Source organism: Lissotriton helveticus, chromosome 5_1 (assembly GCF_964261635.1).
Source record: "Lissotriton helveticus chromosome 5_1, aLisHel1.1, whole genome shotgun sequence".
In the NCBI taxonomy this organism is placed as follows: domain Eukaryota; kingdom Metazoa; phylum Chordata; class Amphibia; order Caudata; family Salamandridae; genus Lissotriton; species Lissotriton helveticus.
In genome coordinates, this window is record NC_136065.1 from 1,400,999,093 (window position 1) to 1,401,025,211 (window position 26,119).

The following is a 26,119-nucleotide window of genomic DNA, read 5'->3' on the forward strand; positions in this document are numbered from 1 at the left end:
GGGGACAAATACAACTCCTCCCCTTTCTCCACAGCTTATGGACACACCCTCTTATCCTCTTCCTCATACTCTGCCAGCTATTCCTCCACCTTCTACACCACGCCCATCTACACCTCAAACAGATGTAGAAAGTGATACAGGGGATGGGGACCTTCCTAGGGATGATAACAATACTATCCCAGAAGACACAGACCCATGGGAGGATTATGACGCAGTGTCAGATAATGATAATGACCCTGACCTGTATCCCTCAAAACCCTCTCCCCCTGATGATAATTCGGGTTTTGCACAATTAATTAATAGGGCAGAAAAATACCACAAGGTAGATTTACATACCGAACCTCAGATAGAAGATTTCCTTTTAGAAACACCACCTGCTGCACAAAATTCTTCAGGGACCCTACCGATGCTTAAGGGTCTCCTCACTCACACATCAGACATAATCAGAGACCCGGTGAGGGCTAGGGTGTTAAACCCAAGAATTGACAAAAAATATAAGGCAGCCCCAAAAGACCCAGTATTTATTAAGGGGCAAGTACCTTTGGACTCGTTAGTAGTCTCAAACGCTCGTAAGAGGGCAAACTCACTAACAGCAGGAGAAGCTCCTCCTCCTGACAAGGAGTCCAAGTTAATAGATGCCTCTGGCAAAAGAGTAGCATCCCAAGCAGCAAACAGCTGGCGCATAGCAAATACTCAAGCACTACTTGCACGTTATGATAGAGCTCATTATGATGAGTTAGAAAAACTCATTACACATCTCCCTAAGGAACATCAAAAAAGGGCAGATCAGCTGATACAAGAAGGGAAGATAATAACTAACACTTCCATTAAGTGCGCCTTAGACGCAGCAGACACTGCGGCAAGATCCATAAACACCAGTATCATGTTAAGAAGACATGCATGGCTCAGGGTTCAAACTGGAGGTACAAACTTCTTTATTGAACCAGCCTTTTGATGGGAAAACACTCTTCGGCTCAGGTACAGATGAGGCGTTAGAAAAAATGAAAAAGGACACAAACGGTTAAGTCAATGGGAGCATTGCAACAGCCAGCTTAGAGAGGTTCCTTTCATAGGTCCACCTATAGAGGCGGATCAAAGAATACAGGCACAAGCCAGCAATCAACCTCTTTTACACCAACGTCACCCAGAGGGAATTCTAGAGGCAGTTACAGAGGTAACAACAACAAAGGTAGAGGTCGCGGAAAAACAACAACCGCAACTCTCCTACCCCAAAACAGTGACTTCATACAGCTGCCCCCAGACCATGCAACACCGGTCGGGGGACGCCTATCACAGTTCCTACCTGTCTGGAAAAACATCACATCAGACAGGTGGGTGAGACAAATTATCCAACATGGTTATTGCCTAGAACTCACGTCTACCCCACCAAACTTCCCCCCCAGACAGCATCCAATAAGTCAAGATCATCTGACATTATTAAAACAGGAAGTACTATCACTGCTACAAAAGCATGCCATAGAGAAGGTTCCACAACATCAACAGGGAACAGGAGTATACTCTCTATACTTCCTAATTCCCAAAAAAGACAGATCTCTAAGACCAATACTAGACCTCAGACCTCTCAATGCATACATAAATTCGGAACATTTCCACATGGTCACGCTCCAACAGGTACTTCCTTTACTGAAGAAAGGGGACTTTCTTTCTACACTGGATCTAAAAGACGCTTACTTTCATATCCCAATTCATAAAGCCCACAGAAAATACCTCAGGTTTGTGGTAGAAGGACAACATTATCAGTTCAAAGTCCTTCCGTTCTGAGTCACAACAGCACCAAGGGTGTTCACAAAATGCCTAGCAGTGGTTGCAGCACACCTAACTTGGACGACTGGCTAATAAAGGCCACGTCACAAAACAAATGTCTTCAAAACACACAAAAGACAATTCAACTGCTGCACCAGCTAGGGTTTACGGTGAACTACACAAAATCCCACCTGCAACCAAACAAGGTTCAACAATATCTAGGGGCTACTATAAATACAGAAAAAGCCAAAGTATACCCGTATCCAGTCAGGATTCTAACAATGCTCACATTGATTCAAACATTTCAACCGCAACACTCATTAACAGCTCGAGTGTTCATGCAGTTATTGGGGATGATGTCCTCTTGCATACTGCTGATCCCATATGCTAGACTACAAATGCGTCCGCTGCAAGAATGCAAGAATGTCTAGCAACACAGTGGAATCAGGCTCAAGGTCAGATTACAGATCTGGTGTTGGTAGACGACCGCACGCATCGCTCTCTGAAGTGGTGGAATACAACAAACATTTCTAAAGGGCGGTCGTTCCTAGAACCAATTCCACAAGTGGTGCTAACAGCGGATGCATCGCTCACCGGATGGGGAGCTCATATGGACAGATACACAGTACAAGGAAGATGGACTGTGCAGCAAAAACAACTGCACATAAATCATCTAGAACTACTAGCAGTGTTTCTAGCATTAAAGCTTTCCAAATGCATGTTCTCAACAAAGCAGTCCTGATCAGAACAGACAACATGACAGCAATGTGTATTATATTAAAAAACAGGGGGGGGGGACACACTCTCTCCAACTATCCAAACTAGCGCAGGAAATTTGGAGATGGGCCATTCCTCAAAACATCTACCAGGAGTTCAAAATCAGATAGCAGACATCTTAAGCAGAGAGTCGAACAAATACACGAATGGGAACTGCACAACCAAATACTGCAGCCATTCTTCCAAAGATGGGGACAACCGGAGATAAATCTCTTTGCCACTCATCAGAACGCAAAATGCCAAAGCTTCGCATCCAGGTACCCACACCACCTGTCGCAGGGCAATGCATTATGGATAAATTGGTCCAACAAATTTGCATACGCTTTTCCCCCTCTCCCACTAATTCCATTAGTGGTTCGAAAACTGCAACAGCATTCAATGACCATGATACTAGTAGCACAAAACGTGGGCACGGCAGCCGTGGTTCACCACGCTCCTACAACTCTCACTGGTGCCACACCAAAAATTAAAGAATCTCACCCATGCATCTTACACAGAACCATGGAGAAATAATGCACCCAGATCCCAAACAACTGAACCTAGCGATCTGGCTCCTGAGGTCTTAGAATTTGGATACTTAAATTTACCTCCAAACTGTATGGAAATTATTAAGCAAGCAAGACGTCCCACCACAAGAGCCTGCTATACAGCAAAGTGGAAAAGATTTGCTGTATACTGTAACAGTAACAACATCAACCCTCTGGACGCATCTACACAATATTATTTGCTACTTACTACACTTACAGCAATGTAACCTTGCTTACACTTCCATTAGAGTACATCTTGCAGCGATAGCAGCATACCTGCAAAACAGACATCTATCCCTGTTTAGGGTACCTGCAATTAAGGCTTTCATGGAAGGACTCAAAAGAATTATTCCACCAAGACTACCACCTTCCCCAGTCTGGAAACTTAACATAGTACTCACCAGACTAATGGGACCACCGTTTGAACCAATGCATAGGTGTGAAATACAATTTCTCACATGGAAAGTGGCCTTCCTTATAGCCATCACCTCCCTTAGGAGAGTAAGTGAGTTACAGGCATTAACAATACAAGAACCATTTCTACAACTACACCAAAATAAAGTGGTTCTTAGAACAAACCCAAAGTTCTTACCTAAAGTAATTTCAGCATTCCACATCAATCGACCAGTGGAACTACCAGTCTTCTTTCCAAAGCCACAGACGGTAGCAGAGAGGGCCCTACATACACTAGATGTCAAAAGGGCAATATTATATTACATAGAAAGAACTCAAACTTTCAGAAAAACCAAACAACTATTTGTAGCGTTTTCCCCAACACATAAAGGCAACCCTATCTCTAAAGCAGGCATTGCCAGGTGGATTGTAAAATGTATACAAATATGTTACATTAAAGCAAAGAGAACATTAACTGTTCCCCCTAGAGCTCATTCTACACGTAAACTAGGGGCATCTATGGCATTCTTAGGGAACATCCCCCTAGATGACATATGCAAAGCAGCAACTTAGTCTACACCGCATACCTTCACAAAACACTACTGTGTTGACGTGCAGGCAACACAACAAGCAAGAGTGGGCCAGGCTGTATTAAAAGCTTTATTTCAAACTGTTGCAACAGACACTGGTTACCACCGCTAGGCAGGTAACTGCTGTGTAATCTATTCATAAATGTACCATCTGCAGGCCATATGCCTCGAACGGAATATGCTACTTACCAGTATGCATCTGTTCTTGGCATAGAGGGCTGCAGAGTGGTACATGCCCTCCCTGCCTCCCCGGAAACCTGTGTCTGTTCCAACATTATCTTATTTAGATACACTTACATGGGCATCTCTTTCTGTATTCTATCATACTACTCCATCTAACCCTACTATGGCAAAACAATCTAAGGATGGAGCCGATGCCCATGCGCACTATCACCCAAGGGAGGAGCCACCTGTCTCGTGACTACAAAAGACTTCTCCAAGAGAAAAACAATTGCAATCATCCGAGCCCAACACCAGATGGCGATCTATTCATAAATGTACCACTCTGCAGCCCTCTATGCCAAGAACAGATGCATACTGGTAAGTAGCATATTCCTTCTAGTGTCATGATGGAGTAGTACAAGAAAGGGTTTCCTTAAAGGAGCAGTGTCAATTGAGCAATCTTTAAAGCCATGGTTTTCTTTTATTTCACAGACATTTTTCCAAAAAGTTTTATCTGGTCACTATTCTAGGCATTGCACCTGTTTTCTCATGAATGTGTCCTAGTTTTAAAAGAATACTAAATGAAACTCGCCCCAGCATGAAGACAGAATTCCAGAGTCCATCTTTATTTTTACGTAATCAAAGTATTTTTTTTAACTTATTTTCACAAGAACTCTGGGATCCGACACTTGGGCAGCACCATTTACTTATGAGTTTCATGAAGATTCCCCTCTAGGATAATTAATTATATTATAAAAATGTTTTCTTGCTCTAACGGTCTCAGGATTCCATTTAAAGTAATTTTTGCATAGTCTCTCACTTTTCATTATGGGTTTACAAATGGAATTTGTGGTCTTGTAAGATTATTTCCTTAGTACCATTTTTTTTTCTCTTCTAGTACTGGTGCTGTAAGTGCACGTAACATTATGCTGTTGAAAAAAAAACAAATGCGGTGTCAGGGAGTTGTTTGTGCCATGAAGGTAAGAGCAGCCTACTTAATTTCCCCTAACTGTAATGAAATTAGTTATTTTAAGTGGAATGGGAGGTATTGCTAATATTGTACTACTAGATGTTAAACTGGGATGAGTATTCTGTATGTATTCGTTGTTGAGAATGTGATCTACAGATAACGTTTCTTCAGTAGATATAATTACATTCTGAAAACAGAAGAATTCCATTCTGGAATAGAGCACTTTATACTCGGTCTCTGAAATAAGTTTTACATGTGTGTCCTTGCTCTCTCCTTTTATCTGTTTAAGTGTCTTGCCACCTAAAAGTGGTAATGGATTTTGCTTTGAAAGCTGCTAAAGCATAGCTTTACACACAGGCACATTGTACTCTAGTCAGTAGGCATGTATATTTCCTTGTCAGTTCTGTATTGTTATGCTGCATCGTGTGGATTTAAACTCCCCCCCTCCTTTTGTGGTCTGCGACTTGCTAGGTGGTGTAGTCTTCCTTCATCTTGCCTATCCTGCTTTAAGCCATCGACTCTAGTGTTGAGGCTACCTTTACCACTGCAAACAAGAGATTTGAAAACTCTCAGGAAAGATGGAAACAATGAATTGCACATCGAGATCCCAGGCAACCAGTTTCAGTATGATTTGGTAAACATCCAGAAAAGGAGTGCAAAGCATCCTTTACTCGGTTTATACCAAATCTCCGTCGGCTCCAAGCACTTGTTGCAAAAGCCTATATCATTTCTTGATGTCTGGTCTCAAGCTGTTATATTACAGAGGGGTGAAGATAGAGGCTGGTTGCTGAGACTGTTGGGTGGTGGTCAGGAAGAAAGTCTTTACTGAGGCCATTCTGTAGGCTTTCACATTGCAGTAAAGCAAAATCTCCCATTTCCCCAAGAACACCAGTCCCATCTTAGGATCTTGCGCAGCTCACAGAGCATCATTTTGAGTCTATACGTTCTTGCCAACTAAAGTTTATTTCATAAGTACCTTCCTTATCAGTTACATTTGTTTGGCGGAACTTTTAATTCAGATACACAAAGAACAGCTCGTTGTAAGGACAAACCCTCCCATTTTTAGGTCGAGCTAGAGTGCGCATGCGTAGCATGCGTCTAGCTCGTCAACTATTGTTTTCAGTTTCCTGGGAATCTGAGACAGCGTTTGGCCACGTGCTTCTGCTGTCTCAGATTTGTCCTCGTGAGCGCACTTTTGCTGCTGGCTGCTTGCGTGCGCTGTTTACAAAACAGTGTGTGTCAGAATGTGGCGTTATGCTAGGCAGACAGACACTCGCGTACACACTCCCCCCCCCCCCCCCCCCCCACACCCCCCACCACCAACCAGTCATCGGGCTCTTTTAACACACACACGCACACACACACGTGCACACACAGCTAGCTGAGACGGAAATCTTCCGGCGGGCACAGTAGCATGGGGTAGGCTCCCGTCTGCTTCCTGTATTTGTCCGGCCCCTCCCCTGTCCCAACAAAGGTTGCCTGGCTTCCTGTTGAAGCCGGGCTGCGGCGGTGAGTTTGAAGGGTTCAGCCTTCGGTTGTAGTTTATTTATTGTATTGCTTTGGATTATGCTTTTAATAGAACCTTTTATGAATTTATTTATCCAAAATAAACTTTGATTTGTTGACCGATTAAAACCAAATAATGTCTACTGTGCAAAGCCCTGAATGCAATAAACACCAGTACACTGGTCATTGGCTGAAGAAAATGAGCATATCTCACCTCAGCAGCAGTTTGGCAGCTTCTTCTGAGGTAGCCGGGTCCAGCCCGCTGCTTCTGGGAAAAGAAGCCACACAGTCCAACGCAGAAGACCAGAGCGTGCCGATAAAAGAGGGGTCAAGCGGGAACAGAGAGCCGCCATTAAAAGGCGGGAGTTCCCATGCCTCAACCATGGGAGTCCGGAAAGCTGTTCTTCAAATGTCGGGGTTAGAGTTGGTGTCTTCCCAGGCTGCTCCTTTGTATAGTGAAGGTTAGGAGCAGGGAGCCTGCTTTTTTAAATGAGAACAGAAACAGCAACCACTTCCCAGTATATTGGAGCAGTCATAATGGGAATCATCTGTAGCCCTTTAAAGGAAGGAGTTTCTCTACAAAATGCATGCTCTACAAAATGCATGGTGGAAAGGGCAACAGGAAATGTTCGTTTGCGTGTGCTGCAATCAGTAAATTAGAGAGCACGAAAAATCGATAAGTGGAATGCTAGAATTATTCTCTGCCACTGTTAATCACTCAGGCGGCATTCCAGTCAATCATTTTTTTCAATGAATATCGTGAATTTAGACTTTATCATCTAAGCGATGCAGGTGTGATGGCCTCATACCTGAAAAATCTCCCAGCAAACCTCGATTTGTCTCCTAACTATTATATGCCAGTACTGCTACCCACATTGTTTTACTTGAACAAATCAAACATGGGTACCAGAATTATTTACTAAATATGTTGTGGAAAAGATATCCAATTTAAGCAAATGTAATAAGAGGACCATGGCATGGAGCAAATATTTTACATTCTGTGTAAAACTTCCATAAAATAGGCTTTCTGGTTTCAGCAGATATTGCACTCTCCCATAGCCTCCAGCATAAGTTTTCTCACATTGCCTCACAGGGCAATCCAGAGATTGTGCCTTTGATTGTTGCCCAGTGAGGCAAAATGTGGAATCTCGTGTGGTAGTCAGCCAGAATTTTTGAGCCTGCTGTTGGTGTCTTTAACATCGCATGCTTCAGCGGTGGAGGGTCTTGGGACTGAACCTTTTACTTGTGATGCTTTATTCACTCAATCGAGGTCTGGAACGCCTGCTGTTATAAATTATAGCACGGAGAACGCGGTGCAAGTTTTTGCAGAAACGTTGGAAGCTTTGCATTTAATGTTCTACTTAATATTACCTTCTCTAGCAAAAGAATTACATGAGTGACACTATTTTAGAAGGTGGGTTAATAAGATTAAAAACAAGCATTTACAATGCAATGGTCTCGCCTTTGCCAAAGTTAGAGCTATTGGCATTGTAAATGACATTTTTATTTGTGTCTATCTATTGCATCACCACAGCATCACTCAGGGGCAGCACAACATCACTATGCGCTACCACAGCATCACTCGTCGCTACCACAGCATCCCTCGTCGCCTCCACAGCATCACTCAGCGCCACCACAGCATCAATCTGTGCAACAATTCAACAACAACTGGTTCAAATATGTTCTCTCAATGTTTCAAGCTTTATTACAAATGTCACAAAAAAATGTGAATATTTCACTTCTGTTCTTGGATTTTCGTCACAATAAAATACACTGAACATAATCTTCACAAAAGTTATTTACAAAAGTTTAAGTTATTGCCATTATAAATTACAATAACTTTTATTTAAGTATTCATTATTTTAAAAAAGCAATTGTTATTTGTAATATCAATACATCTAAGTCACGTAAATACAACACATATTGCATTACAAAGGCTATAGGTGTCACATTTGCGAAAGGTAAACTATTGGCATTGTAAATGACAAAGCTATTAATTTTGCTATTTTCAAAACCAACACATAAATAAAAAATGTGACATTTACAATACCAATAACTCGAACTTTCCTAATGCGAGACCTATTGCATTGCAAATGCTTGTTGTCAATGGTTGTCTCCCTGTTCCATGATAAGACTACTGGTTTACCAATCTTCTTTCCACAGTCAGTTGCAAAAAGAGCCCTTCTCTCTGAGGGGTATCTTTATTGATAATTATTAGCACTGAATAGTCCCACCTACGTGTGAATGCCCTGGAGCAGTCCTTTCAGTCACAACCACTTTGCCCATTCTTCGGAAAGGCCGGGAGATATGTGGCACAATTTCTGAAGTCTTAAAACAGTCTGTATTGGCCATCTTAATAAAATACTTTTAGATTTAGAAGAAAAAAAGGGAAAGAAGTTTGTCAGTTTGTAGTGTAGTCCCTATCTTCCCAATAGGCTCTGCGCATTGGAATAATACCTACAGCAGTAAAGGCCTAGGCCAGACGTTAACTAGGTCTACTACTGTCGATACTAGACTTAAGTTTTGGGTTTGCCAGCGTAGCTCAGAGTTCGCTAGAAACTTTCTCGAATGTTCAGGAAAGAATTAACTCCCCTGATTAGACAAGAAGGGATTTAGTTTCTGACAACCATAGAACATGACAACTTTGCTCTCCCCTAATCAAGAGTCAATCTCGAGAGTCGTGTGAGCACAAGGCAATTATTTTACTCAGTCAGTACGTGCATTCTTAGTCTCATCAGATTGTAGAGAAAAGGAAGAGACGGGCGTGTTCAATAAAAAGGTGTTATTTATTGATCAGTCTCTTTTCTCGTACAAGAGAAATGGATCGATATTATTGCAATACTTATAGTTAAGTAAAGTGCATACATTAAAAGCAATAGTATAAAATAATACTGTAAAAACATTGATATGGTTTCTGAGCCATATGATGTTTAAAATGATTAAAATATATTTACATACACATATACATTTGACTAAACGTACTCAACTGGTGTTTCTAAATACGCCTACCCCGTGTACCTGACCTAAGTCTAATGCGTGGGCGGGAATAGAAAGTTACAGTTTAAGTTAAGTTTGTTTTTGCCAAGTGAATAACTAAAGAATTCTCTGTGAGGGGTTATTCAGTTCTGTACCTGGAATTTAGGATGAATGAGGAATGGTATCTCTTTCTCTGCTCTCGATATTCCAGGCTGCCTGCGAGGGCTGCCCAGAAGCGCCGGTGCTGGGTCTCTCGGCTTGAGATAGCAGCGCGTCTCTCAGCGCGTCAGGAAGGCGGGGCTGCTGCCAGCGGGGTCTGCTTCTGCTCTCGGCTTCGGCAAGTATGGCTGCTCCGTCTCGTCACCACGCGTGTTTGCATAGGGCAAGATCGGTAATATTTATACCTTAAAGGTGCCGAGATTGACGTAAGGATGGACATAGATACGTCAATAAAGATGTCATACGACTTGCTCGTTAGCACATTCTTTACTAAAGTTCTCTGTGAAATCAAAACAATGGCCGCACGGATTTTCCAGGTTGTCATAGGTTTGATTTGTTACGAGAACGTCGTATGCCTTATCAGGGGCTGGAGGAATGTCGCTTGTCTAATTAGATCTCAAGCGTTATGACCTAATCAGATAACACGTTCCTGTGCCGTAGTGTGACTGCGTCAGATAACGGTATCTGCATCATGGGGGCTTTTCTTGCCTCATGGGCTGACTGTTAGTTAACTTGATAGTTAGTTTAACCAGAATAGGGTCAGGAATAGGGGGATCGATTCAGAACCTATAGGAATACATGACACCCACTCCACGCTAACTATGGTCATATTTACTAATCCATGCATAGTATAACATAGTACAACATACTATAGAGTATAGTGTATACCTTACCACCCCAAAATACATTAATGCATTTTGAAATTTTCAAATATACTGAAAAATTGCAGTCATATATATTGTATGCACTTAAGCTATGAATTAAACGCTAAAGTAAACACGCATTGGTATGCATTATTGCTTATTTGGTATATGAGAAATACACATGAAATGGCTCTTAACATAGCTATACAGAAAGGAAGTGCGAGACCATTTCATCACATAATAAAATATTCGTGAACATCCCAGCGGGCAACTAAAGTTTATAAAGTATCTAAAAATAGAAATCTTAGTTCTCTAGGAATAGTTTCTTACTTTAAGCAGAAGATAAGTGTCCCGAAAATTTTGTAAAAATAATTTGGGCTGCTAAAAAATTGCTGTCCGTGAACTGGTGGGAAAAATTGTTCATGTGACTTTATTTTTAAAGTTGAAGGCCGAATTCAGGGAACGCCGTGTGCGAGCTTGCTCAAAAGTCTCTATTTCTGTTCTGGAGAGAACATCATATCATTAAGGCTTTCGAAAAAACTGTCAACAGCTTCATGGGAAAGTTCCACTAAGTCGGAAATAGGTGTAACCATGCATTCGTGCGCATGATTGTCTGCATTGACATTCTGATTCGCATTGCTGACAGAAGGTCGTACCTGTTCGATGCTGCTTTCATCTTGAACTTCACTACTCCTCAATCGTAGTGGTGAAGATTCCACGAATGCCGTCATCAGGATTATTGGCAGCCTTTGAGGGCAGCACAAAGCGTGAACCTTGGTAGGAACCAACAATGTATCTGCATCCACTGGCGCATCCGATTGTAGCGTCAGACAGGTGTCTAACACGCATTCTTCTCCGCATAGTAGACACCTTAGTACAGGTAAAACACACCTTTGCCACATTGGTCGAAATGATAGAAACCAAGTCATGTTTAGGTCTCTAAGCCGGGAGAGTCCCAGGATTTTTGATATCCGGTCCCGGTATCCAATGGCTAGGATCGTATCTTCCATTGTCGCGAGAGTTTGATCTGTGACATGGGTTGCCATAACGAAAAATAAGGACCAAGAATAGGATTCCTGCAATTAGTCCCAGGATCAGGGGAAGTCCGCCAAAAATCGAATGGACGAAATCTGGAAAAATACCCAGTATGGCTTTGAATGGTGTTAATGCCATTGAAAATACTGTCTTAAATACCTTTGAGACCCCAGTGGTATCGGAAATATTTAAGATTTCGCTCAGGATTTCCGCGAAATGTACGGGGGAATTAGTCGATAATAATGTATGTATCTCTGCAGTCGTCCTTGCGACTTGTAGATCATACGTTTCTTTTGATGACGTGAGCCTTGTAGGCGTCTGAAGAAGCACTGTTTTCATTCTGCTTAAAGTATCTATTCGAATAGAAGTAATTTTCAAATTGGGCCATGCCCTTGCCTCCCTGTCTGGAAAGGAGCTGGGGAACAAAGAACGTCCACAGCACTTGACCTTCGCAGTCGTAGTGACTAGATAAGGAGTCCCGGGCATAAGACTACAACATTTGCGGTCTACAATAAGAATGTAACTCCCATTATAGAGTCTTTGAAAGAATGGTTCTATTTCAGTTGCAGGTGCGCCTTGCTGGTGACATGAAAGGTTGTATGAATTCCCTTCACAGGCTCCATGCAAACTAATTCCGTTACACAGAAGCGTGCCGCTTAGTGACATAGCACAATTGTTGCCACTAAAACACTTTCTGTCCTTTATTACTGACACATGCATGTGAATAGGGCAGGTTCCAAGTTGTTTTAAGGTACCCCTTTCCCAATTTCTCGTACATGCCAGCCTGTATATATTTTTGGCAGTATTGAAACCTGAAGGTTGAGATTGGAATATTTATGATTCCGTGGATTATCCATTCACTGACAGGTCGTTCTGACATTGTCATTGGTAATCTTTCTAGTTTTTCAATGCTCAAGATTGTATAATCAGCACCCTTTTGCGCCATACCGATTTGTCTATCAGTAAGGTTAAAGATTTGGAATAGTGACGTTGTGTTGATTAAACGCCAAGGCACGTAGCCTGAACGCAGATTTTGTAACGTCCAGCCAAGCTGTACAATAGAACGCAATTGTGACTGACCATGTTGTAATAACAGTAAGTCTTGCGATAATATGTCGATTGCTGAAGACACAATGCTGTCCAAAGAAAAAATTCTGGAGGACAGTCATTAACCCATTGTCCACTACAGAAAGTGATTTTTCCAAATTAATACGGTCAATTTCCCGTATTCTCTCTGCTGTCTCAATTTGAGTAACCTTCCAGGCCTCATTGTATGCTGCATATACAGAGGCTGCTATGAAACGCTTTTGACGCTGTTTGCGTGGTCCCAGTATGAAATCACGCAAGTCAGCACCATCAGTAAGTAAAGTTAGGTGTTGCTTAATTTCAGGCAGTGTGGAAGTTTGTAGCCATTGAAGGCATAATTTGCCCACACTGTAGGTTGTTATTATCCCTGGGTGATGTCTTTGGGGATATCTAGGGTCTGGCCTGGTCATTTTGAAACCCTGTGTTTTATTCAGGAATCTATCTTGACAGTTATTTGTATCTGTGGGCCAGATCAACCATTGTTTCCAATCAGGATGTGTTCTGTTTTGGTTTAATATATGGTTTACGTCTATCTCTTCATCCGTATCAGAGCTATTGCTAAACATTGTTGGCTTTGGAATAGACGGTTTATTTAAATCTTTGATTTTGGCTAGGCCAAGACAGGTGGTTTGTTGAACAGTGTCATTTAAAAATATCATTTGTTCTGGGATCATGCAAGCTCTAAACAAAGCTTCTAAACCCTGTACTTGCCAATCTTTTGTACCCCAAACACTTTTCAAATCAACATTTTTGTCCCAATAATCAAATCCAAAAGTATTCATTTTTTCGAAGAATGAGTCCGAATATATCAATTTTGTGTTGGTTATCATGGTTTTCATCCCTGTCTTGTTTGACATTTTAAAATAAAATGTTTCAGCATTACTTGTGTTAAAACCTGAAAAATATGAATATTTGTCGTAAACGGTTCTTGAGCTCCCTTTTGGAGGTGTTGCACAATGTTCCCATTGATTATAATTTAAAACATTTCTAGGTTGTGCAGATTTATGTAAAAAGTGATTACCATAGTGGTTATAGCAATACATACTGTCATAATTTGTAGAACCTTGCAAATAATCATGTTTTGTAAATTTAGCAGACATTACTAAGTCAGACATCATGTTATTAATGCTTTCGAAGTCCCAATCATCAGCAAATGAGTTTGGTTTTACAAAGTCACTCAAGGAGATCTTAATTTGGTGTGGATATTTCAGGATTTCGACCGGACCATAAATTTCATAGTCAGTGTTGTCCCAGGCTACCCCACCAGGTATCGGATTGGCTGTGAAGTTGGCTGAAGAAAGTTCTCTTTTCTCGACGTGTGAAGATGTGTGTGGTTTGAGGATCAAGTTGATGTTCTGACTTGCTGTGTCCATTTTAGCATATTTTCCCTCAATGAAGCGTCCCAAAGTTAATACCATGATGAGCCAAAGTATGAGGATAAATGCACCAAAACCCACCCAAAATTCAATCCATGGAGAAATCAGATATGTTTCTTTCAGTTGGTTCAAAAGTTCCTTAGCTTTGTCTTTAAAGGATTTTGATGATGGCTGTGTCTTTGATTCACTGAAGCCTTCAGAGGAATCATCGAAGTTGATGAAGTACCCGGATGCAGTTCTGTCAATTGTTCCAATTGCTTCAGGATTTTTGTTTCTTGCATTGTCACTTGGTACTTCATTGTAGATTGGTGTGTCTCTGCTAAATGTTTTTATTTGGGTTGTCAGAGGTCTGAGTTCTATTGCATTGTTGCATAGTCCTTGTTGTTGTTCTGTGGGCGTTTCGAATGTGATGAGCCTCTTTGTTAGGACCTCTGTACTGGTAGCAAACCTTGGTGTTCTGCTACTTATTGGGAGTCCACTTGGCCTACTGTTTGTTATCGGCCACATGTTGTGGTTTTACCAGGTCGATGGATACAACTCGGTTCTCCTTTTTACCAGCAAGTGGCGGTAGTACAACTGATCTTGTCCCGTTGACAGACAAGACAGGAACTGCTTTTCTGTAAGAAGGCCCAAATTCCTTCTTTACCGCGATCTTCTCCCTGACTAGATCCCCGACTTTTGGAATCCAGACAGGTCTTGCTGGGACAGGTGGTGATTCTTCAGTGGTTGTTGGCTGTTGTTTCAACTGTATGTTGCTCAGGTCTTTTCTTGTTTTGTTTAAGTCCTGCAAAATAGCCAAACGGTCTTTGACATCAAAGCTTTTTTCTTTAACCACTGAAGTCTGACTGTCGAGGTCAGAGATAATCATTCTAGTTCCAAATAATAATTCGTACGGACTGAATCCCTTCAGAGAATTTCTTGGCAAGTTATTTAGACTACGTTGGACACTTATTAGATGTTTGACCCACCCAGCTCCCGAACCTAATATCCTTTCCATTATAGATTGCTTTCTGCCTTGGTTTTTTCTTTACACCATCCCGTACCCTCAGGAAGGAAGTGAGAAGATTCCCGCTGGACTGTGCTCATTCGGCCATGTTTCCCCCCAGGCTGGTGGGCTTGAGTGAAAACAATGGTCGAACGTAGCATGCTCTTAGCGTATATGCCATTTAGACTCGCAAATCTTTGTATAACAGTCCGGACGTCAGCCGAGTGCTGGTGATCTACATTATAAGTGGAAACTAGCCTGTATATGTTAATGGCAAGCCCTGCTTTTTATTGGTCATATTATCTGCCTTGATACGACTAGGTATTAAACTGTTTCTCTCCCCACTGAGATCTCTGTTGCAGTTTGGGCAGTTTTTTACAAACATGGTGTGATGCAGGCTCATGCCTGGCCACCAGTACCGTGATTGTAATTCTTCCAGAGAATCTTTCAGTTTGAGGTGTCTGAGACCCTCGCCCATGTGTGCGTCTGCGATTAACAAGTTTCTCCTGTCCATGTTTGGAATCACTCTATCCCCCACTCCAGGGATTCGAGCAAAAGGGACGGAGTTTGCATCGATTATGTATGTATAATTGAGTGGATAGTTGATCGGTAACGCTGAGCAGTCGCCTTTTGATGACGTTTTCACCGCCAGCACTGTTTCACCGTCAATGTATTTTAATGTACGCTTTTTTCGATCTACGGGAGCCGGTATAGTGGCTGCCGCTGCGGCTGTTTCAGCCAATGAATTCCCTACAACGTGAACGCCATCACGCTGATGACTCAGTGAGTGTGTCACGTGAGTCTTTGGTAGTTCTTTTTGTAAAAGAGCTATTTGTTCCCAGAGCAATTTCTGCTTTATTGGTGCATCTGTGTCATCTTTGTAACCGTTCTGAATCCATGTCTGCAAATCCTTGTTATATGCTTTGACGCAGTAATATGAATCTGACACTATAAGTGTCGGGAATTCGCGATCCGCATTATCCAGCGCCATTTTTAATGCTATTATTTCAGTTTGTAGTTCTGAATTAGTTTCTACTGAGTGTGATTTTGTTAATAGAGGTCTTAGTTTACCTCCGCGCCACACTTCTTTTGTGATCTCACATGTGGGGTTGTATGCATGTTCTCCCCAAACGGAGGGTTGAGCATGTCCGTCTGTATAAATTACACAGGCGTAATGTCTTAGAGGCAGAATGTCGATTGGCAGAGGATACGTCTTTTCATATTTTAGATTTTTTAATTCTTCTAGTTCTTTATAAAATTGTCAACTAGGCTATACTTGATAATTCATATCCTACGTATAAGACCGTTAAATGGGCAATTCTGGATTTTTTAAAGTTGAATTTGTAACCCTCTGCTGCGAACCCAAGTATTATGGTGTTCACTCTTTTCAAGTGAGTATCCAAGTCATCATCTGTTAAGTAAATGTCATCGACATAAGATAACGCTTCATCATCATATAGTTGTAGTAATTCTGTTACTCTCGCTGAGAATACCCCCGGGCTGTTCTTGTACCCCTGGGCTAACCGACAGAATTGCTTTTGAGTGCCATTTACTGAGAATGCAGTTAAATATCTGCTCTCTGGTGCTATGTTTTGACAAAAGAATCCATTGGAGATGTCCAAGGTTGTCTTGTATTTCTTGCGCACTATGTTATTCATTAGTGCAGCACTGTGTGAGTTTTGCACTGCAAAAGTTTTGCAACATGTGTTAAGGTGTCGGTAATCCAAAACTAGACGATATGAGTTGTCTGGTTTGGAGACCAGAAACAAAGGATTGTTCATTTGTGAGGTGCAAGTTTCAATCACCCCCTGGTATTCTAGCTGATCTAGTATTTCATTTACCTGTTTTTTAGCTTCTTGCTTAATTGGGTACTGCCTTTGTGCAGTAGGTTGTGATTTTAACTGGATTTTGTGAGGAGGAGAATCCTCATCCCATCCTACATGATTTTTATATAAAGCAGGTGCTAAGGCCACTGTCCACTTTCTAGCAAGTGTGTATTTTTTATGAATCGGGATTTGATTCGAGAAGGCAGGCATAATTACTTCTTCGCCATGAGGGCACCCCCTGACAAACTCTGGTGGCCAGTCTTTTTCAGCTAGAAGGATGTCATAACCCTTGGAGAGGTTATCCCAAAATAGTCCCCTTATTTTCCTAGTCTTATCTCCCTCTATACGTAATGTTATCTCGTATATCTTGTGGGGTTTGCTAACTCTGGTGTCTGCAGTTTCCACTTGAAGATATTCATTCGTGTCCACTGTCTCCAGATGATTCATAAGGACTTTGCGAGCTATGCTCACTTCTGCTGCGCTGTCTAGCATTGTCTGAGCCCACTCTCCGTTTTTCAGTTGTGTCCTCAGTATTCTCGGCATTGTTAACTACCTTGATACTGGCTACCTTCTTTTTTGGAAATTGTAATTTCTTTTTTTTGTTGAGCAGGTTCCTTGTCTTTGGACTTGGCGTGCTCTTCTCTTTGTTCTGATCGTCCTCTTCTTTCCGATTTCTGCGAGGAAGTCTGAAAAGATTGAGAGGGACGTGTATCAATGTCTTGATATCTATCAGGTTTTTTAATATTATCCCTATTTCTAAGGTTATATCTTTTCCCAGAGGGGTCACTCTGGGGTGACCTGTGTCTCTGGTTCGGAGATTTCTCCCTTCGCCTAGGAGACCTTCCTCGGGACTGGAATTTCTTTTCTTTTGGATTGGATTGTTTGTTTCCATCCCAGTTCTTTTTTGGTGAATTATTATTAAAAAATATTTTTTCTGGACTTTCAGTCAGTTGCGGTTTTACTGGTATTCCACCTAAACTATCTCTACCTAGTTCTTCATAGGATTTTTCTATGATTCTGGCAATTTCAGCTGGTTGGTCTGCTATATCTGTCTCTTTTAACCTCTGGCGGATCGCCACGTTTGCTGCTTCACCTTTTATATTGGCTAATAATATAGCCGAGACCTGCTTGAAGTCTTTCAGTAATTTCATACCAAGAGTTAAAGCTGGTTCTGGACCGTATTCATCTTGAATTTGTTTTAGCACATCTGGTATTACCGAAATGGATGGAACACCGTGCGTTTTTGTGTAGATTGAAGCAAAGACTGTACCCCAAGTGTCACAGTCCTCTATGTGTGGTGCGATTCCCATTGGGAGACATATAGTCAGAATCCTGTGTTTTTCTAGCGGGGTGGTGTCAGGAAACACCGCCTCTATTTGGGTGATTTTCTGTGCCAACCAGAATGGTATCTGTTCCCGTTTAGCCGGAACTTTACCTTGGCAGGATTGGATGTTCTGTGGTGTGATTTTATTTGTGTTCCCCTGGTGAGGGGTCAGCTGTGGTAGTTTAATCGCTGGCTGAATTGTTGAAGTCCGCATTACATACTGAACTAATTGTCTATGAATTTTTAGTAGTTGTTTTAGCTGTATTACCAGCTCTCCTGTAGACATTCCTTCGATGTCTGGGTGTGGTGTGTATCCGGCTAAGACCGGCCACGTTGCTCCTGGTCTACCTAAAGGACCGAGCCTGGTGATGTGATTATTATGTATTAGGGCGCCATCAAATAAGAGCAAATGCTCTTGGAATTTGAGTGGTACTTCCACCTCCTCGAAAGGAGTGTACTCATTAGGAGGTTCCTCTATTTTGTAATAGTGGAAGTACTTTGTTACAGCATTTGCTGCTGGAAAATGTATCCATGAATAGTATACCTCTGTCTGCCGATATTCGTGTGCCTCAATTACGAATATGACTGTGCCACCTCTAGGTGTCAGTCCATTTTCTATAAGTTTTAGAGTTATAGATCTTCTTTTGATGACCGGAATGAGTATTATATCCGCGTCTGCTGCTTGCATGGTAGCATCAGCATCTGCGAGTTCAGTTGCTAATCTAACTGCCTCTCTTTCGTCATCACTTCCTGACATTTTACTGTTAGAAAGGTTATTCTTTTTGTTTGCAGATCAGGTTTCTTATGGAAACAGAGATTAGATGCACAATATTTTGGAACAGTGTATCCTTCAACGTTGACTATACCAAGAACCATACATAGGAGTTCCCTCCTGCGAGGTTTTGGAGGATATTACCTTTCACCCACTCCAGACGTCTTTGGAGTATTTGGGAAAAGGGGTCTGAGTGAGAAAGCACGACTGAGTTACTCTAAATGTCTTACGTTAGTTTTATCGCCCTTTCCAAACGCGTTGGGCGCCATGTAGTGTAGTTCCTATCTTCCCAATAGGCTCTGCGCATTGGAATAATACCTACAGCAGTAAAGGCCTAGGCCAGACGTTAACTAGGTCTACTACTGTCGATACTAGACTTAAGTTTTGGGTTTGCCAGCGTAGCTCAGAGTTCGCTAGAAACTTTCTCGAATGTTCAGGAAAGAATTAACTCCCCTGATTAGACAAGAAGGGATTTAGTTTCTGACAACCATAGAACATGACAACTTTGCTCTCCCCTAATCAAGAGTCAATCTCGAGAGTCGTGTGAGCACAAGGCAATTATATTTTACTCAGTCAGTACGTGCATTCTTAGTCTCATCAGATTGTAGAGAAAAGGAAGAGACGGGCGTGTTCAATAAAAAGGTGTTATTTATTGATCAGTCTCTTTTCTCGTACAAGAGAAATGGATCGATATTATTGCAATACTTATAGTTAAGTAAAGTGCATACATTAAAAGCAATAGTATAAAATAATACTGTAAAAACATTGATATGGTTTCTGAGCCATATGATGTTTAAAATGATTAAAATATATTTACATACACATATACATTTGACTAAACGTACTCAACTGCTGTTTCTAAATACGCCTACCCCGTGTACCTGACCTAAGTCTAATGCGTGGGCGGGAATAGAAAGTTACAGTTTAAGTTAAGTTTGTTTTTGCCAAGTGAATAACTAAAGAATTCTCTGTGAGGGGTTATTCAGGTTCGAGGCATGTGGGCTGCTAAATTCATATCTTAGCATTAGATCGCCGCCTAGTGTTGGGCTCGGATGATCGCACATTGTTGTCCTGGAAGAGTCTTTGAAGTATCCTGAGATAGGTGGCTCCTCCCCTGGACTACAGTGCGCATGGGCATCGGCTCCATCCCCAGATTGTTTTTTTCCGCCATTGGGTTCGGATGTGGTCTCGACGTCTTACTGTCGGAACCAAGAAAAACTAACTTTTAGCGGCCAAAAGGCCTCGATTTTCTTGCGTCGGTATTGTCTGCGCACGGTCTCGAGTCTTCCGTCTCTTGGAGCCGGAATAAGCGGAGTTTTCTTCGCTCTCGGAACTTTGAGGCCTTCTCATCGCGACACGACTGCAAACCTTTTCGGACATGGAGCGGAGCCCGTTTAAGTACTGCCCGCTCTGTGGGTCCAAGTACCCACACATCGATCTACACCCCGTGTGTAACAAATGCCTTTCGCCTGACCACGACGACGGCAAGTGCAAGTTGTGTGCACAGTTCCGCTCTAAGAAGACTCTCAAGCTTCGGCGCGCGATGCGCATGGAAGCTAAACAAGCGGCCCCGGATCCGGAGAACATCTTCGGCGACCAAGACGAAGAGGACCAGGGTCATCATCTCCAAATCTCCCCACCCGAGACGGAGGTCGAGGCGGATCCGGGAGACGACGACGGAGTCGCGGGTCGAGGCCTTGAATACGTCGACGAGTTAGGAGACGACGATGAGATTTATGGGGCCGCGGCGGATAGCTCAGGGGACGAGCTCTGCCCCGAAGGTTACGAGGATACCGACCGGGACACGGGATCGCCTGTCGGCCTTACCCAAGACCCGTTGCCGCAAGCCACAGCCCCGCCTTCGGGCCCGGCCACGGACTTACTTGCTGGGCAGACTGTTTCGAAACCGAAACCATCGGGATCGACGACACCTAAAATGGCCGACCCGAAAACGAAACCGAAAGTTAAGGACTCGAGTGTCCCTAAGATGGCTGCCGTGCCGGTGAAAACGACGGTGCCCGCTACCCCATCGACTCCGTCGACCTCCGGTCCGCAGAAGTCGAAGAAGTCCGTCGATTCCGATGCTGCGAAACCGACGCCAGAGGAGGGGTCCTCCAAGAAAGATGGTCGGCACGGGTCAGCGGCTACGACGCCGTCCAAACCCGCCAAAGTCGGCTCCAAGGAGGCTACGCAGGCACACGGAAAGAAGTCTGTGCCCCGAACACAGGAATCGGAGGCGGTAAAGACAGGATCCGCGCCCAAAGCGCACAAGGCCCACAAGGACGTCGGATCCGAGGGAAAAATCAGACCATCCTCGTCAGCGCCGACACAAACTGTGAGTGAGGCGTCCCCCATAGCCGAATCACTGAAAAGAATCAGGGAGAAGGCCTTTGCCCCGTCGGCTCCGATACCATCGCCGCAGCCGCGAAAGGACACTCCAGCGAAGCCATCTGGGAAACTTCTCTTTATTTTGCCGCCGAAGGAGGCGCCAAAAGCATTTTCAACCAAATCGGCACCGAAACAGGTGATTTCTTCACCGACTGGCCCACTTCCACGTCAGGTACTCGAATCCGAGGACGATTCAGAGCATTTCATCGACGCTGACACAGGCAAACTGACCCTCTATAAGAGGAAAATCACTTCGGAGCCAGTGGACCCCTATGTCATCCCACTAAAGAAGAAGAGGGTGCCCCTTGACGCCTCAGGCCTCACGGAACCAATTCAGCCTCCTCCGAGACGGAGCCCTACTCCCTCCCCAGAACACTCTGCGGGTGAGGGGTATGATGAGGACGAGCAGTACAATTTCCCAATCAATGAACCTGATGCACAACCGGATTCATATGATGACACTGGTGACCAGAACACCCAAGGTGCGGGGCAGGACCCGCAGCCTTTTAATGCACGGGCATCCCCGACTGAGGATTCAGCAGGTTTTCATGCACTACTCGAAAGGGCGGCAGCCAATCATGATGTGGACATGCATGCCGACCCGGTTGAGGAAGACTTCCTTTTCGACACTTTTTCAGTCTCTGAAAGGACAGTAAAGACACTGCCTATGCTTAAAGGAGTCCTCAAGCATGCTGGGGACATATTTAAGGAGCCTACAAGAGCGAGAGTGGTCAACCCTCGCATTGAAAAAAAGTACAGACCTGCACCTGCAGACCCCGCATACATTCGGGGACAATTGCCACTGGACTCTCTTGTGGTCGCCAATGCCAGGAAACGTGCCAACTCCCAGACTACGGGTGAAGCTCCTCCCCCGGATAAGGAATCCAAAGTGCTAGAGGCAGGGGGCAAAAAAGTAGCTGCACAGGCATCAAACTTTTGGCGCATCGCCAATACACAGGCGCTCTTGGCGCGTTACGATAGGGCGCACTACGACACCCTAGAACAGATTGTACAACACCTGCCTCCACAGTTCCAAGAGGGCACCAAACTGCTTATTGAGGAAGGAAAGCTAATCTCAAACGCAGCCATCAAGTGTGCACTTGACGCTGCGGACACAGCTGCTAGAGCTATCAACACTAGCGTTATGCTGAGACGACAAGCGTGGCTCCGCATCTCAGGGTTTAAACCGGATATTCAGACAACAATTCTTAATCAGCCAGTCAATCCTGATAGTCTGTTTGGTCCGGATGTTGACACCACCCTAGAGAAAATAAAGAAAGACACAGAAACTGCTAAGTCTATGGGGGCCCTACAGTCACAACAGTTTCGTGGCAGCAATTTTCGTCGCTCAGGTGCACGTGGAGTCACCAGAGGACAAATGGGTCAACAATCCCAGTTCTCAAAAGGTGGGGCACAATCCTCGTTCACTAAACAGAACAAGGGAGGTTACAGGAATAACAGCAACAGAGGTCGCGGCAGAGGAAACAACAGCTCCCGCTCCTCTACTCCAAGCAAACAGTGACTCTCTGTCACTGCCCCCCGACCACCTAACACCTGTCAGGGGGAGACTGCAGCAGTTCCTGCCCGTCTGGAGAAACATCACCACAGACAGGTGGGTGCGACAACTAGTCCAGTATGGTTATTGCCTAGAGTTGAAGTCCACTCCACCCAACATCCCGCCAAGGCAACGGCCTATGTCCGCAGAGCACTTGCTCTTATTGCAGCAGGAAGTAGTGGTGATGCTGCAAAAGGGAGCAATCGAGCTCGTGCCGGTGGGGGAGGAAGGCACGGGGGTATATTCCCTGTACTTCCTTATTCCAAAGAAGGACGGATCTCTCAGGCCCGTTCTAGATCTACGTCCCCTCAACCTGTACATACTATCAGAACATTTCCACATGCTTACACTGCAACAGATTCTTCCCTTGCTAAACCAGGGAGACTTCTTAGCAACCTTAGATCTCAAGGATGCTTATTTCCACATTCCACTACACCCGTCACACAGGAAATACCTCAGGTTCACTATTCAAGGCAGGCACTACCAGTTCAAAGTCCTACCCTTCGGAGTCACAACAGCCCCGAGGGTGTTCACCAAGTGTCTGGCGACAGTAGCGGCGCACCTCAGGAGGCAGAACATCCATGTCTACCCCTACCTAGACGACTGGCTCGTGCAAGCCAAGTCAGAGCAACAGTGCGCCGCAGACATGTCGACTACAATTCACCTTCTTCACGATCTGGGTTTCTCCCTGAACTACCCAAAATCGCATCTTCAGCCGGCGCATGTCCGGCAGTTCCTAGGTGCAACGATCAACACCCTGACGGCCATGGCTCAGCCAAACCAAGTCAGGATAGACAGCATGCAGGCTCTGATCCAAAAGTTCAGGCCACAACACTCGCTTCCAGCGAGAGTGTTCATGCAGTTGATAGGCATGATGGCCTCCTGCATCTTCATAGTCCCTCACGCACGGCTACATATGCGCCCGCTCCAGGAGTGCTTAGCGAATCAGTGGACACAGGCTCGTGGGCAATTGACAGACCTAGTGTTGGTTACCAGTCGGGCATACGACTCTCTGCATTGGTGGACTCCACACAACCTTTGCAAGGGCCGACTGTTCCAAGAGCCTGTGCCGCAGATTGTCCTGACAACGGACGCATCTCTCCAGGGATGGGGAGCTCATGTGCTCACTTACACAGTGCAGGGACTATGGACGACGCAGCAACAGAAGATGCACATCAACTATCTGGAACTGATGGCAATCTTCATGGCGCTCAAGTCCTTCATTGTACATCTGTACAACAAAGTCGTGCTAGTCCGGACGGACAACATGACCGCGATGTACTACATTCAAAAGCAGGGAGGCACCCACTCGCCACAGCTGTCTCATCTGGCTCAGAGCATGTGGAAGTGGGCCATTCAGAGGAACATTTTCCTCATGGCAGAACACCTCCCAGGAAAGGACAATCAGATGGCGGATCTGCTCAGCAGATACAGCCATCAAATGCACGAGTGGGAGATACACCCATCTGTTCTCCACCCGTACTTCCAGCAGTGGGGTCATCCGGAGATAGACCTGTTTGCCACAAAAGAGAACGCAAAATGCCAACTCTTTGCCGCCAGGTTCCCTCACCCACAGTCGCAGGGGAATGCGATATGGATGAACTGGTCAGGCAAATTTGCGTACGCTTTTCCGCCAGCCCCTCTAATACCGCTGGTCGCAAGAAAGCTAAGGCAGCACGAGATGACTCTCATCCTAGTTGCTCCAACGTGGGCGCGCCAGGCTTGGTACACCACGTTCCTCGAACTCTCAGTGGTGCGGCATCAAAGACTGCGCCTCACGCCCAGTCTTTTGACGCAGAACCATGGAGACATTCAGCATCCAGATCCGCAACAGCTCAACCTGGCGATCTGGCTCCTGAAGTCCTAGAGTTTGGATACCTTAACCTACCTCCGGAGTGCATGAACATCATCAAGGAGGCGAGGAAACCAACTACTAGAGCATGCTATGCTGCAAAGTGGAAGCGTTTTGTCATTTACTGTACAGCCAATGACATCAACCCGCTAGATGCATCTATCCCCAACATCATCTGCTATCTGTTGCATCTTTACAAGTGCAATCTAGCGTACACTTCCATTCGGATACATCTATCCGCCATAGCGGCTTATCTCCAGAACAGGCAGCACCTCTCTGTCTTCAGAGTGCCTGCCATTAAAGCCTTCCTTGAAGGTCTGAAACGAGTCATTCCCCCAAGAACACCGCCAGCTCCGGTGTGGAACCTCAATGTCGTTCTCACCAGACTGATGGGACCGCCATTTGAGCCACTGCACTCGTGTGAACTCCAGTTCCTTACGTGGAAAGTAGCTTTCCTTGTAGCTATTACGTCTCTGAGGCGTGTCAGTGAGCTGCAGGCGCTCACAATCCAAGAGCCATTCATTCAAATTCATCCAAATAGGGTAGTGCTACGCACTAACCCCAAATTCCTTCCGAAGGTGGTGTCACAGTTTCATCTAAACCAAACTATTGACTTACCAGCATTCTTTCAAAACCCGCAAACGGTGGCGGAAAGAATGCTCCATACCTTAGATGTACGGAGGGCGTTGATGTACTACATAGACAGAACACAACCCTTTCGAAAAACAAAACAACTCTTTGTTGCCTTCGCACCACAACACAAAGGCAACCCGATTTCCAAATCAGGGATAGCCAGATGGATTGTTAAGTGCATCCAGATATGTTATCAAAAAGCCAAGCGCACCTTAACAATACCCCCCAGAGCGCACTCCACACGCAAACTGGGGGCATCCATGGCTTTCCTAGGGAACATTCCTTTAGAGGATATTTGCAGAGCAGCCACGTGGGTTACACCACATACCTTTACAAAACACTACTGTGTTGATGTGCATTCCAAGCAGCAAGCTGCTGTAGGACAGGCTGTTCTGAAGACGCTTTTTCAGGTTTCTGCAGCTGGCACGGGCAACCGCCGCTGATGGAGGGACTGCTATGTATTCTATGCTAAGATATGAATTTAGCAGCCCACATGCCTCGAACTGAATATGCTACTTACCAGTATGCATCTGTTCTTGGCATGTAGGGCTGCTAACATTCATATCGCCCGCCCTCCTCCCCGGTGCCTGTCGCAGCTGCAGATATACTATTGTATTTATTCATTAGCATGGACATCCTTTACACTTTTCACTCCATCTTCTGCCACAATGGCGAAAAACAATCTGGGGATGGAGCCGATGCCCATGCGCACTGTAGTCCAGGGGAGGAGCCACCTATCTCAGGATACTTCGAAGACTC

At 44.3% G+C, this 26,119-nt stretch overlaps 1 protein-coding gene across 9 annotated transcripts in view; it reads left to right on the forward strand.

Moving 5' to 3' along the window:
• The window catches only part of CSDE1 (cold shock domain containing E1), a 1,051,746-nt gene that overhangs the window by 339,800 nt on the left and 685,827 nt on the right, over positions 1 to 26,119 (forward strand). For all 9 annotated transcript variants that reach the window (XR_013594894.1, XM_078644375.1, XM_078644374.1 and 6 more), the window contains one exon: positions 5,112 to 5,193. Coding sequence is in view for 8 of the 9 variants with exons in the window: in XM_078644375.1 (XP_078500501.1) it covers positions 5,112 to 5,193 (82 nt within the window). In the remaining variant the exon portion in view is untranslated. The remainder of the gene's footprint in view (positions 1 to 5,111; positions 5,194 to 26,119) is intronic.